Source organism: Moschus berezovskii, chromosome 6 (assembly GCF_049115385.1).
Source record: "Moschus berezovskii isolate FMDL1 chromosome 6, NW_MosBer_1.0, whole genome shotgun sequence".
Taxonomy (NCBI): Eukaryota; Metazoa; Chordata; class Mammalia; order Artiodactyla; family Moschidae; genus Moschus; species Moschus berezovskii.
In genome coordinates, this window is record NC_142465.1 from 55,914,422 (window position 1) to 55,932,590 (window position 18,169).

General features: G+C 35.6%; 1 protein-coding gene across 5 annotated transcripts in view; it reads right to left on the minus strand.

Annotated features, from left to right (window-relative positions):
• Positions 1-18,169, minus strand: part of MON2 (MON2 regulator of endosome-to-Golgi trafficking) — a 131,109-nt gene that overhangs the window by 75,427 nt on the left and 37,513 nt on the right. For all 5 annotated transcript variants that reach the window (XM_088837067.1, XM_055396459.2, XM_055396462.2 and 2 more), the window contains 4 exons: positions 15,382-15,576; positions 5,113-5,237; positions 4,599-4,735; positions 3,483-3,636 (listed from right to left, as the gene is read on the minus strand). In XM_088837067.1, coding sequence (XP_088693193.1) covers positions 3,483-3,636; positions 4,599-4,735; positions 5,113-5,237; positions 15,382-15,576 — 611 coding nt within the window. The remainder of the gene's footprint in view (positions 1-3,482; positions 3,637-4,598; positions 4,736-5,112; positions 5,238-15,381; positions 15,577-18,169) is intronic.

Genomic DNA, 18,169 nt, shown 5'->3' on the forward strand with positions numbered 1-18,169 from the left:
GATGGTGCTTATGGTTGCCTAACTCTTGAATATAATAAAATCATGAATTGTAAACTATAAAAGGGAAAATTTTATGTTACTTACATTTAAAACACAACTGAAATAATTAAAAATCATTATAAGAAAAGCAATTTCCAATCTCAAGTTCTAAAGGTTTCCTAATCATAATCAATATTAGATAAGGTAGGAAGTTTACAAAGATGTAAAACTCAGAACAAACAATAAAAACACCTATATATACCTATCATTTACTGAGCAATTACTTTCAGTCCGGGACTTTTTTTTTTTTTTAATATATCTTATTTAACTCTCACAAAAACCCTGAGAGATACAGACAATAAAACTGCGGACAGTGACACAGTTAGCAGTTTTTAACTCAACCCTTACTCTAAAGCCTATCAATTTAACCCCTATGTGCCAACACTTAAGTATTTTAAAATGCAGATAATCAATACAATCATATTAATATTATTGATCAAGATATTTAAGCTCACATGAGGAAGTAAAGTTTATGTGCTTAATCTTTCCCAGGCCAATCAGCACTCAAGAACCATGTAATAAACGATTCAGTGCCAAGCATCTTGTTAGACAAATATCTGTTCTCAAAGAATATGTCATCTATTGGGAAAATGCATCTAAATCAGATGCAATACTCTAAATATCAGAAACTCGAATTCCCAACTTCTATAGTATAGACTTTAAGTGCTAGAGTAGTTAAGAAAAAAAGATAATTTATACCTGTTTTTATTTATAGTACAAACCTAAACAAAGCCCATACTCTCCTACCTCTCTGTTTCACTGCTATTTTATTATAACTACTACACAAAGTCCACTTTTAGATAAAATGCAACCGATTTATCCAAATATTTTAAAATTAAGTTTCAGTTGCAAAAACTGTCACAAGCCCAACTTTGAAGGGAGTTGTAATAAATCTGAAAGAATATACTGCCATCAATATTATGTAAAAATGACTTCTGTCTATATGTCACTGAAGTTTTCAAATTATTACACACTTAAGTCAATAAAAGAACTGAATACACAATTAAGATTTATATGCATGGCTTCGAAGAAAATTCATTAGAAAGATTCTGATGCTGGGAAAGACTGAAAGCAAAAGGAGAAGGGGGTAGGGCAGAGGATAAAATGATTAGCTAGCATCACTGACTCAATGAATATGAAGCTAAGCAAATTCTGAGAGATAGCTGAGGACAGGAAGGCTGGCGTGCTGCAGTCCAAAGAATTGGACACAATTTAGTGACTGAACAATAACAAAGAAAGCAGTGAAAATTATATTATACTAAACTTCACAATGAATGAATTAAAGATACCAATTCAACAGGTAAGTCCCGATGTGAACATACTAAAACATGCACAAAAGAACCCCCAATATTTTTTGGCTATTTATGATTTCAGAAGTGAGTAATCTCAGTATTTATAGCACTGAAAAAAACTAATAAGAGCAACAACAATAAAAAAACTATTTATATGTTCTCTTAGAGATTTAGTTCAAACCCTGTCTTAAAGATAAGAAAAGATCAAGTGAAATTAAACGCTCTACTCAAAATCATAGTATTTAGTAGCAGAACTAGTTAAAATTCAAGACTCTTAACTGATGAGGCTCAATAACAATTCTACAATTTGGCCAAGTATTTACTCTCCTATCATTTGTTTTTATTTTTCTTCCCGTATCATTTATCTTCACTCTTTCCTTTTAATTGTGTCTTTGCTTAATCTTATTTCCCCAGATATATCCTTTCTGCTCCTACCTTCAGTGTGGTTACTCTCTATGCCCTTATAACTTGCTTTTATTTTTTTCCAAACAGTTAATCACTACCCAAGGTGATACTGTATGTTTATTTGTGTCTTTATTGACTACCTCATTCACCAAAATATCAGGTCCACAAGAGCAGCAATTTTGTTCTGTGTTGGGATTGTTTCAGTTTAAAGAAATGACCCAGAGAAATGAGTAAGGTAAATTATTAATATCTCCTTCACTGCTAGAAATCTGATTCTTTTACAACTTGATATTCCAGTGTACTGGAGTATACACCAGGGGTTTCCCTGGTGGCTCAATTGGTAAAGAATCCGCCTGCAATGCGGAAGAGCTGGGTGATCTCTGAGTTGGGAAGATCCCCTGGAGAAAGGAAACGGCTACTCACTCCAGCCTGGAGAATTCCATGGGATGTGTAGTCCATGGGGTCACAAAGAGTCAAGACTCTACTGAGCGACTTTTCCTTTTTTACTTTCTTTTTCTTTTCACTTTCTTTTTACTTTTTACTTTCACTACAGTATACTCAAATTATTAGTCTTTACAGCAAGGCAAAGCATACATGAGACATTAGTAACTTTAATGTCTTTTAAATGAATAAGAGTAACAATATTTCAGTCTTTCATGATTCTTTACTTTTACAGTTTCAGGCAAAATAAAAAGCTGCACAGTGAAGTACCATTGTGATAATACAATGCAGGCTGACACACCACATAAATTCATGATTTAAACTAGTCAGAGATTCTGCTTCATACTTTCAGTCTTGATTTACTGTCACTGGATTAGTGTTTTAATTATGCACATCAACTGCAGCTGCTGTTTAGTCGCTAAGTCGTGTCTTACTCTTTTCGACCCCATGAACTGTAGCCCACTAACTTCCTCCGTCCATGGGATTTTCCAGGCAAGAATACTGGAGTAGGTTGCCATTTCCTCCTCCAGGGGATCTTCCAACCCAGGGATCGAACCCACGTCTCCTGCCTGGCAGGCGGATTCTTTACCTGAGCCACCTGGGAAGCCCTTATGTGTATCAGTTACTCAAAACATATATATTAACTGCCTCACAGTTAACTGTGGCAATGTTAAACACATGTAGTAATGTTTGCTTTATCTATGTAAGCACTAAGTTTGCTATCTCAGTTCGTTAAGCTTTAAGAAAAAATCAACAATACACAGCTGAATATGTAAAAACTGTTGTTAAAAAAGGGCCAATGACAAAAATTTTTAAATAACACATGTGGAATCCATTAAACACTTTAGTTAAACTAAAAGTTCTGTGTTGTAGTCAGTTAAACACTTGACTGCTTTCACAAATAGAATCCTGAAAGGTAGATCACTACTCCCATTTTACAGTTAAGGACGCATATTTTTAAATAGGTAAACTAATTTGCTGAGAGTTACTCAGTATCAGAAGACCTAAGTCCACAAGGCCTGAAATCAAACCACACAGTTAAACTGAAAAGTCATATAGAACATGTGAGTAGGTCCTTAAGTAAAGAAACCACATTGTTTTATAATGCTGTCAACTGTCCTCAAGTAGAACGAAAGATAACAAAATCCAGTCATACATAAAATTCTCAAAACATGACAAAAGAAAATTACTTCTTAAATATGTTAGAAACAGTATGTCTAAAATTTTAAGTATAATGCAGAAGAGAAATACTTTAGTATAAAATATAAACCCCACTTCTTACAAAATAATGCTACTACTACTTACTATGTTGCTTTAGCACTGCCTTGTACTGTTACAGTCAGAATAGGTATCCAAGTTCCTCTATATTCAAATGCTGGTAGCAAAGTAACACCTCCACCAATCCCCAACATTCCTGAATTAGCTGGTGCTGAGACAGGGCCACCTGAATTATTGTTACCTGTTAGATAAGGGAAAGCAATCAAAGATACCAATTTACTTAAGTACAAATCTGAAATATTCAAACACCTGGTCAGTTTTTTTAATATTATGCTGTAAGAATGGATACTGCACAAATAAATAAAATTTATCAATCCTATTTTGGTTACTAGAGCATCTCCTGGTCTCCCCAAAACACCACTTCCTTCTTTATATCAAAAGTACTAATAAGTAAAAATACTGACAAACATTGTAACATATTTTTTGTTAAATCACCTTTTAGTAGAGGTAGGAATAAAGAATAAAAAAGGCCACTAATCAGAAAGTAAAAAATGAAAGTGAAAGATGTTAAAGGAACAAGAAGTTATACACTGATTTCCAAACTTAAATTATGTTCACCTGCTATGTTAAAAGAAAGATTGATACTACCTTAGTAGTAACCACACTCTTTAAAGAGAGGCACCAAATGAAGATTCTTCTAAAATGAAAATTAGTACCCAAACTTGTGCTCATACGTGATGAGAGGAACTGAAAGTATATGAGAAGAAAATATATTCTAGAAAGAAACACAGCTACCTCAGTGTGATCAAATTACTATTTAAGTGTAAGTTTTTATATTTATATATAAAATATTATAAAGAAATATTATCAAATATTATAAAGTAAACATATAAAATACACTTCCCTTCCGTTCCGTGGCTCAGTCGTGTCCAACTCTTTGCAACCCCGTGGACTGTAGCCTACCAGGCTTCTCCGTCCATGGGATTCTCCAGGCAAGAATACTGGAGTGGGTTACCATTTCCTTCTCCAGGGGATCTTCCTGACCCAGGGATCAAACCCGGGTCTCCCGCATTGGAGGCAGACGCTTTAACCTCTGAGCCACAAATTTCTCTAGTCAGAGGATTTTAATCAGTATCCTCTCAGAATAGTGAATACTGTAAATTATGGCAGGATATAAAAACCAAAACGTGACTTAGCCTTTACCAGCTTGATTTGCTGCAGCAGGATTTCCGGTAGGAGGGACAAGAAACAAGGACTGGATAAAAGATCCTAGTGCGTTCACAATATCACGAAAAACCTTGGTGGAATGCTGCTTCATATCATAGGACTGACAAAATGACCTGTAAAATAATTTTGAACGTTTCCAGAGAAAATATATATTAAAATTTTTAACATTATTTAATAGAAAATAATGATGAGCAATCAGTCTCAACGCTATATTTAAAACTTCTTCATTATACTTGAGTGACTTTACTAACTGTGGACAAAGGTTCAGAATGAAGTCAGTGTCCTAAAAAAATTATCTTGGTCATATTAACTCAGTAAATTCAACTGACAGAAATCACCAATCACACTTTTTGTCCATACCTATATCCCTCTATATACATATTATATACAATTTTCTTTGTTTAGAAATCATTATTTGAAAATAAATAAACTCTCCCTAGTAGCATAAATATTAACCTATCCATTTAACAAAATATTGCTGAGGTTTTACCTCAACAACTGAGGCTGCACACAAAGTCTATGTATTGATTCCACTGCAACAGCTCGTAGCCACTGTGGTTTATCTGCATCCAGAAATTTCACCAGAAGTGACAGAAATATTTCACATTCAGTTACCTAAAAAATATAAGATTTTTAATAATATTTCTTTAAATCTAAGAATAAGTTACATTCTTGTTCTTAACTCAGTCCTATGGACAAACCAAATACAACCTTTTAATTTTAAATAAATTATGATCCTTAATGGGCAGTGGAGGAAAAAAGTAGTTAATATATGGAAAAGATAACAGTAAAAATAAGCAGTGTCTCTCTAAATATATCCTCAAAAACTCACCCTACTGATCTTCTAACTTCGTTAATATTTTATCCCTATTCTTTAGAAAGCACAGTCCTCATTCAGGCTGTCCTCAGGCTGTCCTCATTCCTGGAAGATAGCATGTATCACATATGCTCAAGTACCCTTCAGTACATCAAAACATTCTTCATATGATCTTATGCTGCTTAAGAAACAAAGAGGCAATAAGCCAAAGACTGTTCAGCATATATTTTCCAGTAGGAAAACAAGAAGGAACTTGTGGCAGTTGACAGGTGTTAAGTTTATATAATAAAGTACTCAGAACAAGGCTAGATACATGATGTTGAGTTATTAACTACTAGTTTTTACCTTTGGTATTAAACCAACTCCTCTGCAAGCTGTCTGTAAATTAGTAATGCCATTTAAAGCATATTCCTGACATTATTCATTAAATGTCTGATAACTGAATGAACAAACAAAAAGTAATCAGCTTATTCAAAGGTTAATGAATTGTTTCTGTTATATATTTGTTGAGGAGACACTGGGACCTCATGGAAGTAAGAATTAACTTGACACTGTGGTTGCTAGGCCAAACTGAATCGTACTCCTACACCAAGGACAGCAGGTTATTGAATGTTTTATTTGGGGGTGCCCCAAAATGAGTGAACATAATGTGGGGCAAGGAATTTTGAGACTAGAGTAGCCCTCAGGTCTTTAGCCGAAAGTCTCAGCAGCTGGTATTTTCTAATGACTTTTAGGTAGATGCTTTTAAAAATAGAACATTATCATGAGGATAATGTCAGAGGGATAACTAAAAACAGTATAATCCTTAGATTGCTATGACTGGGAAGTCACAGGCAGAGGTTTGTGACTGCCCTAAACTTGATATGATTGAAAAGCAGTAGGATCTTAAGTCACATGGCTCAGCTTCTTTACCCACCAACTTTGACAATAACAAGCCAGGTAATCTTCTTACAAATAAAGATAAAGAATCTGCACCTTGCTGAGAATGCAAATGAGAAAAATGAAAGAGTAAAAACATCCCCTAAACATGGCAAAGTGACATGCAAATATACACAGTGCTTATTATTTTTTTCTAAATAAAACTACTCTGTTTCATTGAAGAACTAAAAAAGAAAGAATCGTCCTAGTGACTCCCTGGGCAACAGTTCTATCTACTGAATAATTTTAACATGAGTAGGTCCTTCAAAATGTATACTATCTGTTTTAGAGTAAAAGTGGAATTTAAAAGTGGTGGTAGAATTGAAGGCTCTTAGGTTATGCAGACAGAAAATAAAGGCTCTCAGAAATATCAAGTATATCAAAGCAAAATGAATTTTTATAAAATATTTGGCTGCACGGGGTTTTTTACTTGCAGCATGCAGGATCTTTAGTTGTGGCACATGGGATCTAGTTCCCTGACCAGGGATCAAACCTGGGCCTCCCGCATTGGGAACCCAGAATCTTAAGCTACTACATCACCAGAGAAGTTCCATCAAAGGAATTATTAATGTTACAAAACTTGCCTTGAAGAGTTTTCTTTCATTTCCTCTCCTATGAAAAAAGTGACTACAGTATAAATCAAACACTCAATTTTATACTATAGCCACTAAAATCTTGTGATTTGGGCAAAAGGAAGAGCCTTTCTCCTGAGGACTGGAGCTTCGTTCTCACTTCCTCCCTCCCTGCCAAGTGTGAAACTCTGACCAGAAATGTAGTGGCTAGGGACAATGGATTTTCTCAAGGGTATCAATGGAAGGTGCCTCTTATGAATCTAAGTTAAGGCTTTCCCCCAAGAGTCTGCACTTGTATGAAACAGGTATCTATGGCCCACGTCCAATTCTTGTGGCACAAAGGTATTTTGTGAACACCATCGTACTAGCATGAAGGGTGATGAATGTTTCTGAATTCCTATAGTCCTTTGGTACCAGAGAATAGTTAAGAAACAACTGATGTTGTCAGATGTCTGTTAGAGACTCAAGTATGTAAGATAACTGTATGCTTAGGAGACAATGAAGAAAGTCTTGGAGAATATTTAAATGAGTCTATTTACCAGGGGCTGTTTAGTGTTAACAGCCTTATAGCTAGTGGATTTGTTAGTGATAAGATCCTTTGTGAGAGAAATATATATATATACAGAGGTGGAAAGTGAACTTGCCCAAGTCAATTTAGCTAATACAGTCCTTTTTAAAAGCACTAAGTCAAAGGCAAAAGAGAGATATGCTAGACACTATTAAGTTTAGTAAATTCCTTAAAGATACCTTCCTAAAAAAAGACATCTGGGCATGGAGCCTAAGCATATCAAAAGAGCAGAAGAGCACCTAACTCAGATGATAGAATGTGGAAAGAACATGGCGTACCGGCTACATTATATCTGTACCTGAATGACTGGCACATTCTTATTTCTTCTAATCACTCGACATACTAACAGAAGATGAATTATCTTCACACTGCTGAGCTACTAGACAGTAAGATATAAGCCAGTGAATATTGGGGGAGAACACTGACTCTTCAGTGTAGTGGTTCCCAAAGTGTGGTCCATGGACCCCTCAGACCAGGGGTCCCTCAGACCATTTCAGGACATCTGTAACATCACACTATTTTCATAATAACACTAATATATTACTTGCCATTTTTAATGTATTGACACCTGTACTGATGATTCAAAACAATGGTGGGTGCTTTAGCAAGATTCAAGGCAGTAGCACCAAACTATACTAGAGTTATTGTATTCTTCACCATTACATACACTTAATAAAATTAAAAGGGTCTATTTCACTTACAGACCACAAGTACAATGAACAAAAATAAAATAAAAATACTTGTTATTGAAAATTATTAAGCCAAATTATTTAATCAATAATTAAATCAATTATTGATTTTATTAACTCTGATCCATACATGCATGTATTTATAATTTTCTATGTATTTGTCATAGCAAGTACACATGAAGTACTTTTGCTGTGTATCAAAGTGGTTGTCTGAAGGAAAAGTACAGCTGCAAACTGACCTAGTCACTTTTTTTCTCCTATGGAGACCATTTTAACTAAAAGAGTATGTGGCAAATTATGACTATTTAGACTTATGTATACTGCAGACATTTTCTCAAAATTTAACAAAATAACCTTGTCACTTTTGGGGAAACAACTGACAGTATTTATTGTAAATGGTAAAATTCAAGCTTTCAAACAAAAATTAGAATTTTGGAAGACTTGTATCTGCTGCTATGACCTGGGCAGCTTTTTAACAATCGAAGACTTTTCTGATAAATAGTTGCTGATATTAACATTGATATTAATATGTGTGATTTTGGGTACTCTACAGAGTGCTAACATTTGGAACATCTGCTCAATCATAATAAATGATTCATCGGTGAAGGATACAACTGAATGAAGCACCAGATGAATCAACGAATTTTAAATAACAGGGTATAAAAATGTAATCCAGTTTCACACTTTTCACCTTTCACAAAGTGTCACTGGCTCAGTTTGGTACAATATCAAAGAACAATGTATACTATTATCTGAAAATGCCATTAGAATAATTCTGCCTTTTCCAACTATATACCATTCTGAGGACAGATTTTCTTTATATGCGTTGACCAAAACAACATACCACAAAATAATGAAAACAGAAGAAGGTGGGAGAATCAAGCTCTCTCTATTAAGACAGACGTTAAAGAGATTTACAAAAAGAATATAAAACAATCCTGTTTGTTCTTTGGAAAATATAGGTATCTTTTGCAAAAATAAATTTTTATGTTAACATGAAATGGGTTTTAGTATCACTCAGGCAATTTTCAATACAGTAAATAATGTTAGAAATAATCCACATAAATGAAAGCACCTCAATATTTTTAGTATAAAGGTGTTCTACAACTGAAAAGTATAAGAGGGCAGGCCTTTTAGGAGATGTATCATTTCTAAGTTTAAATAAGGACAACACAAGAGAAATACCACACTTCTAACTTTTGACCTTGGAGAAACTATAACATCTGAACTGTTGCACACCAGTGAGCCAACTCTCAACCTAACAAATTTTAACACTGAGGAATTAATGTCCCATGTGAAGAACTCATCTTTGCAACACAGTTCAAGAACTGCCTGTTGTGAAGGGACATTTTATCAGTTGGTCATCACTCCCAATTGATGAGTGAAAGACAAAAGTAAGCTTTTCTCTTCATTCAAGCAGCAATATTTGATTTTTACTGTAGCTGGCTATGCGGTTCTCTCTCCTTATTCTGCCCCCTAAATCAAGGCGACTAAGGTCAAAATACAGAGAATGGCAGAGGAGCAGTACAGGAGACCTGGCCTTGGAAAGACGAAGACCTGAGAACTAAGAAAACAGAGAAATATAAAATGCAGTGAGGTTAAGAGCTTAGGTTTGGAGGATATAAAAGGATTACTTAACATCCTAACTCTGCAGCTTACAAACTGTATGATCTCAGGCTAACTACATAAATTTCCTGAGCCTCATATTTTCATCTGTAAAATAGAAATACAAATGTCTGCTTTATAGAGTTGTAGTGTTCTTGCCTGGAGAATCCCAGGGATGGGGGAGCCTGGTGGGCTTCTGTCTATGGGGTCACACAGAGTCGGACATGACTGAAGTGACTTAGCAGCAGCAACAGTAAACCCCAACTGAATTAATAAATGTAAAGTACTTTGTAATATCCAGAATATATTAATTCAGTAACAGATATTTCATCCAAAACTGAAATTACTAAAAATAAGATTTATGTAGCTCTGAAAAAGTCACTGGATGAACTGCTAGATAACAGAACTGGTGGACAGAAACCAAGTATCTTAGTCTGCTCAAGCTGCCGTAACAAAATACCTGGGTGGTTTAGACAACAGAAATTTATTTCTCACAGTTCTAGAGGCTGAAAGTCTGAGATCAGGGTGTCAGCATGGTCAAGTTTTGGTGAGAGCTCTCTTCCTCGCTTGCATATGGTTGCTTTACTACTGTGTCTTCACACAGCAGAGAGAGAATGCTCTCCAGTAACACTTTGTATAAGCTGACTAATTGTATCATGGGAAACCTACCTTCATGACCTCATCTAAACCTAATAATCTCCCAAAGGTCACATCTCCAAATATGATCACAATGGGGCTTCAAAATATAAATTTTGAAGGGATAAAATTCAGCATCAAGTTTCATAAAAATAAAATATAATTAAGCTGGTAATTCCTCACTTGGGAACAGAAATAAAATGTAAATTCAGCATTTGTCATGGTGAAGATGTAAGAAAGCTGCCTTATTGTGGAGAACAGGAAAACACTAGGTTCTCCATTACTGACAAGTGGATATGAAAAGGAAAGGGAGAAATGTCTTCTCTTCCTATAGCCTTATCTTAGTTAAAACCTGCATTTTAGAGAAGGAAGAGAGAGAAGCCCTCCTAAGACAACTCTGATAATATTTAGGGAATCAATCATGAAGTGACATATATTTGGTATAGTCACAGATAATAAACTGTGCATTTGTTCATCAGGGAAAGACTTCATTTCTCCTTCAGTTTTGAAGGAAAGTTTTTCTGGATACAGTATTCTTGATTGACAGTTTTTCTTTCAGTACTGTGAATATATCATCCCACCCTCTTCTGGCTGGCAAGGTTTCTGCTGAGAAGTCTGCCGAAAATCTTATGAAAGCTCCCTTGCACATGAATAGTCACTTTTCGTTTTCTGCTTTAAATGTTTTCTTTGTCTGTGACTTTTGACAGCTTGATTATAATGTGTCTCGGTTTGTTTCTTGAATTAATCCTCCCAGTGGGAATTTTTTGAGCTTCATGAATTTGTATGTTCCTTTTTCAAATTTGCAGTTTCAGCCAGTAGTTCAAATAGGCTCTCTGACCCTTTCTCCCATCTACAACTCCCATAATGCATTGTGAAATAATAAGAAACATACATATATATTGGTCTCCACCCCTGATTTTAGGAGGGCTCCTAAAACCCTTGTACATATGGGTGGCTAGGACCATTTTTTGTTCTAACAACTGATCTCTGACCCAAGTTCCTGACAGAGAACTTCTAAATCCCTCGGAATTTCCTGGGTTACAGGATTATCTTTTGTTCTAATGAGGCAACTCTCAGTGAACTCTGGGATAGGGCCTGGTTACCAGAGAGACTAAGCCATGATTAGAAAGCTTGGTACTTTCATCCCCACCCTCCATTCTCTGGAGTGGGGATATGGATGGAAATTGAGTTAATAATCAATCATGCTACATGATGAAACCTCCATAAAAATCCCCAAAGTATGGAGACATCACCCTATGTATGTTTTCATCTGCCTGTTCGGTGGCATTTTAAAAATGTCCTTTGAAATAAATCAACAGTAGTAACATGTTTCCCTGGGTTCTGTGAGTCACTTTATCAACTTATCAAACCCCAAAAGGGGGTCATGGGAACTTCCAATTTGTAGCCAAGTTACACAGAACTAGGTGGTAACCTGGAGATCCACTACTTGGGAATGGCATCTAATACAGGGGACAGACTCGTGGGACTGATACCTTAATGCATGGTACATGCTAAGTCGCTTCAGCCATGTCTGACTTTGTGACCCTATGGACTGTGGCCTCCCAGGCTCCTCTGTCCATGGGATTCTCCACGTAAGAATACTGGAGTGGGTTGCCGTTTCCTCTTCCAGGGGATCTTCCACACCCAAGGATCAAACTCACGTCTCTTAGATCTCCTGCACTGACAGGCAGGTTCTTTACCACAAGCACCACCCTTTAACTCTGGTAGATGTCAGAATCCAACTGAAATGTAGGACACCTGGCTGTCAGAGAATGGTCAGTGTGGGAAAAATATTCACACATTTGGATATAGAGGTATTGTGAGTGTGAAAGTAAAACACAGCATATTTTTCTTAGATGTGCATATATTTGTCTACTTGATCATGTCCCATAGGGTCTACTCATTTCTTTTTCTTTGGCTCCTCTGACTTCATAATTTCAAATAACCTGTCTTAAACTTTGCTCATTCTTTCTCTACTGGATCCAGGCTGCTATCTTCTCTAGTGAGTTTTTTCGAATTGAGTTACTGTATTTTTCAAATTCAGAATTTGTTTGGTTCTTTTTTAGTTTCTCTCTTTGCTAATATTTTGTTCATATACAATTTTTCTGACTAGTTTTCCATGTTCTCTTTCAGCTATTAAAGCATCTTCATGATAGTTATTTTGAATTCTCTGTTGGGCAACTCACTGACCTCCATTTCTTATTTATTTTGGCTGTGCTGGGTTTCTGTTGCTGTAAGTACTTTCTCTAGTTGCAGTGAGCTGGGGCTACTCTCGAGTTGTGGTGCACAGGTTTCTCATTGAGGCAGTTTCTCTTGTTGTGGAAAATGGGCTCTATGGCATGTAGGCTTTAAAAGTTGCAGTGCATAGATTTAGTTGACCCCAGAATGTAGAATCTTCCCAGATGAGGGATCAAACCACAGTCCCCTGCACTGGCAGTCAGATTTTTAACCACTGGACCACCAGGGAAGTTCTGATCACCATTTCTTTAAGGACAATTTCTATAAATTTATCTTCCTCCTTTGGGCCATGTTTTCCTACTTATTTGTATAAATTCTTATTTTCTGTTCAAATTTGGGCATTTGAAAAAATAACCAACTCTTTACTCTTTATGCATTGTTTCTGTACAGGAAAAAATCTTTATCAATCAGCTCAGCTAGAGATTTTGGGGTCCCCTCTAGCTTTTTCTGTCAAAAGTGTGTTCTCTGGGTTTGTGTGTAATCTCCAACACTTGGCCACATGATGAGAAGAAGTAATTCACTGGAAAAAGACCCTGATATTGGGCAAGATTGAAGGCAGGAGAAGCGGACAACAGAGGATGAGATGGTTGGATGGCATCACCAACTCAATGGACATGAATCTGAGCAAGCTCTGGGAGTTGGTGATAAGACAGGGAAGCCTCGTTGCTGCAGTCCATAGGGTCGCAAAGAGTCAGACACGACTGAGTGACTGAACTGAACTAGTGTCTGTGCTATACTATAATCTCCCTGGTACTGCAAGCCACAGGGTTTGACTTTGTTTTCAGCAGACCCCTGGCAGCCAAGTATGTTGCAGCCTTTCTTGTCAGTGTCTAAGGGTCCGGTAAGACAAAAATCAGTTCCTTGAGCAGTACCCCGAAAGTCAGGATATTGGTTGCACATTTCACCCTTCTTTTTTACATGAAGGAGAATCCATAAGTTAGGAATTTTCTCTTGATCATACCATGCTATGCCAGGGGTGGGATGGGGTATGGCAGGTAAGTGCAGTGGGCTATCTTATCCACTCTAATGAACTTATCTTGGCCTTAAACCTGACTGGGGTGCTATAATTTCTAAGCTGGTTTCTAAAGTTCACATGAAGGCATGATGTTCTGTATATTTTAAAGTTGGTGTCTCTGTAGGGGAGAGAGTGCCTAGAGCTTCCTATTCTATCATTTGTCACTCCGGTTTACATTTTAAGTTTATTTGTGGACTGAGACAAACTGTAAATAAATACAATACAGAAAATACAACAGCTAACAGATATGAGCTTTCCATCTTTAGAGAAACTAATCTACCTTTCTTTAACTTTCAGCAAATGCTGACAGACCTTTCCAAATTTCTAAAAGTAAGGCTCCCTCCTAGCTCAGTCGGTAAAGAATCAGCCTGCAATGCAGGAGACCAGGGTTCGATTCCTGGGTTAGGAAGATCCATTTTAGAAGGAAATGGCAACCCACTCCAGTATTCTTGCCTGGAGAATCCCATGGATGGAGGAGCCTGGGAGGCTACAGTCCGTGGGGTCGCAAGAGTCAGACACAACTTAGTGACTAAACCACCACCACCAATATAAAGACTCAGTCAATATAAAGACTCAGAGAATTTCCCTCCATTTTAACTGTATATAATTAGACAACAAAGTCTTGGTTTATCAATTAAGTATAATTATTGGAAATTATATCAAATACTTACATTTGTGGGGAATAATGATTGTAATTTTTAAAAAGTTGGAACAAAACAGTCCAAGCCAACAATGATGAATACACCAAGACTCTTAAACCCTTGGCACCAAACCCTGATAGTTTACAGTTCCCTAGCAACACATTCAGAAATGACTTAATTTCCTACACCATTTCCAAGCAATGTATTAAATACCTTACAGATATATCTCATGTGGCCAGAAATAATTATAACTACGGTGTTTATAAAGGTTATTTCAAAATGTATTTTACATAAATGGACATTTTTCATTTGGACTATGAAAAGAAAATCTATGATAAGTGTACCATAAACATAGAAAACAAATTTTCTTAAAGTTTCCATAGAATTTAGTATAAACTACTTATACTATCTAATAGTTTATAACGTTGGTTATCACTAACATTTAGCACACTGACTTTTCACAGTAGATGATCAATAACCAATTACTTTTGTTAATTAAAATTAAGGATATAAATGTAAAGAATTATAAACTGAATTTGATTTAACATAAAATTTTAGAGAAATACACCATAATATACCATTTTCTCTGAAAAATATTATTTGAAGATGTAAGAGTCAATCATTACACAGAATTATGATAAGAACATCAAAATATATCTTGCATCCAAAAATGTATGCAAAATAGATATAATATTGGACTGAAAATAAAAATTAATTTCTAATGCTACAATTCACCAAATTTTATAACAGGTCTTATGTATGGTGGTATTAAAAAAAATTTGGCACTGGCAGCCTTGGAGAGAAGAAAAAACAAGAACTAAGAAAACAATGAAGCATAAAATGCAGTGGGGTTATGGAGTATAAAACACCACATAAACGTAAGAGAGACTCAAGAAAGAAAGAATGAACTTTCAAATACCTTGGAGATTACGTATAAGTACTCAAAAAGAAAAGAAGTCTGCTTAACTGAAGTAGCTACATACACTATAAAACGATCATCTTTTCAGAAGAGGTTTCATGCAATTATATACATAAACACATATGAAAATTTAGCACTTACCAAAAGACTGTAAAACTGCTTAATCAGAACAGATACTACTCTCAGCAAACGCATGCAGATAGGAAAATATGGTTTTTCAACTGGTGCTGGAGAAGATGAAGTGCTGGAACCTTGTCTGAATTTTATATTTGGAGAAAAGAGCTTTATCACAAGAGGACATACTCTTTCTTTGAGGAGGAAACTAAATTCCTGATGCTATTTGCAAAGATTAAAAAAAAAAGAAAGAAAGAAAAAAAAGAATTGACTTACTTTGTACTTAATGCTTATAAAAGTCTCACAGTTAATAACAATCTTCAATAATCAATAAGAATAAAATTATAAGTTTATATAGTTTATAAAGTTTACACACAATTCTGAAATTAGTATTCCTCCTTGAGAATACAAGATCAAATGATAATATTTCAAGAAGTTTTAAAAAGAATTGAAATAAAAAAAGAACACTTAATAACTGTGGAATTAAAATGATGTTAATTACGAGGAATTTTAATTTTAGTAGAACACTAGCAATTCTAGCAATTAAAAACACAAAAAACAAAAGAAAATAGATTTTACAAATTCAAACAAATAAAGCATTTGAACAGGAAGCTGAGAGGAGAAAATCTGAATAATAAATAAATTACATAATTCAGATTTTATTTTTTGAAGATAATTCTATTCACACGCAGATTTATTAATATTTTGTTCTAGTTAGATCACTTGAACATAACACAATGAGTTGATAAAAAACACAATGACAAGCATAATTACTTTAAAGTCTGAGAATCTTATAGAGAATTCTTAAATTTTACTTATAATTATGGCATATTACACAAAAAACCTCCCTTAACTTGTTAATTCGCTCAATATATTAGCCAAAAGTAGTCTTCTTATACTGACAAAAAAAAGGTGCGGTCTACAGTCAATATTTAACCTCAAATATAAAAATTATTGTTGTTTTAAGCAACCCAGTTTCACTGAGGCCAAGAACAAAGATATAAAAATAAAAATCAACCAATCCAATCCTTTAATCTTACAGAAAAGGAAAGATAAGGCACAGAGTATTTTTTTTTTTAATTTGTAAAATGTATCTTTTAAAAAATCAGATTCATTCAAGAAAAAATACAGGTTCACTAGCAGAAAAAAGGAAAGGAAACATAGAAAAGTAAAAAGATAGAAATAATTGCTTAGTATCTCCCAGAGATAAGTTTGGAGTCACTGTTGACTCCAAACATATATCCTTCTAGATTTTAAATTCATTTTAAGGTACAATTCTTCCCTCCCCAAAGTGGGATCTTATGGAGGGTGTTCCTGGTGGCTCAGTGGCAAGGAATCTGCCCACCATGCAGGAAATACGAGTTCAATCCCTGGTCCAGGAGGATCCCACATGCCATGGAACAAAGCCTGTGTGCCACAACTACTGAGCCTGCATGCCCTAAAGCCTGTGCTCCACAACAAGAGAAATGACTGCAGTGATAAGCTTGTGCACTGCCACTAGAGTAGCCCATACTCACTGCAATTGGAGAAGGCCCACACACAGCAACGAAGACTCAGTATAGCCCCCCAAAACATAAATTCTAAAAATAAATTTTTTCTTAAGTTATGTGATCTGAAATTCTACTTTCACATCTATAGTAGTTTCACTGACTGACAAAATGAAAAGCATAGTTAAGTCCATTTTCATACTTTGATAAATAGTCTTACGTACTAGTTAACTCATAAATATTTCAAACAATTCCTAAAAGTTTTTTGTTAACTTTGTCCTCTCACTATTCAACTAACTACAACTGTGTTTCCTAAACAACCCCCGTCAATCTATACTCCATCTCCATTTAAACTATTCTCATTACTCACATCTCTGTGGCCAAAGCAAACATTGCCCTTGCAGTCTTACCAAATTTCACTGAAGCATCTGACATAACTGATTCCTAAAAGAAATGCTCAAATGCATTCCTACCTTTCTGGCTTCCAAGCTCTGAGTCTCTCTTGTATGCTCATCCTCTCATGCCCAACTGTTTAACAATGAGGTTCCTGAGAGCTCCAGAATATCAGGTCCTTATTACCATGTTATCACCACAGGTGATCTCATTCACTCACATATGTGCCAGTGAAGTTTAAATTTATAACTTGAGCCCAAAACCTTACTTTCAAGCTCAAGATATATAAATCAAACTACTATTCTGTGTACACTTGGGTATCTCAAAAGGAGTCAGTTCAAAACTGAACATACTACCCTTTCTAGCAAAAGTTCTGCTCATAGAATATTCTCTACGGCTCAAGCCATAAAGTCGGAAGTCATCTTTGATTAATAAAACATAATTAGTTCTATAATTCACTGAGTTCATTTTGAAGAAGGTAAAAGACTACCTATTTCCTCACATTTCATTGCTTTATTCAGCATTTACTTGCCAACTGTATAATGTGTCAGAATTGTGATCTTCTTCTTGTTCAGTCGCTCAGTCATGTCCAACTTTTTGCGACCCCATGGACTGCAACATACCTGACTTCCCTGTCCGTTACCATCTCCCGGACTTGCTCAAACTCCTGTCCATTGAGTCGATGATGCCATACAGTCATCTCATCCTCTGTTGCCCCCTTCTCCTACTGCGTTCTATCTTTCCCAGCATCAGAGTCTTTTCCAAAGAGTCGGCTCTTCACATAAGATGAACAAAGTATTGGAGCTTCAGCATCAGTCCTTTCAATGAATATTCAGGGTTGATTTCCTTTAGGATTGACTGGTTGGATCTCCTTGCAGTCCAAGAGACTCTCAAGAGTCTTCTCCAACACCACAGTTCAAAAGCAACAATTCTTC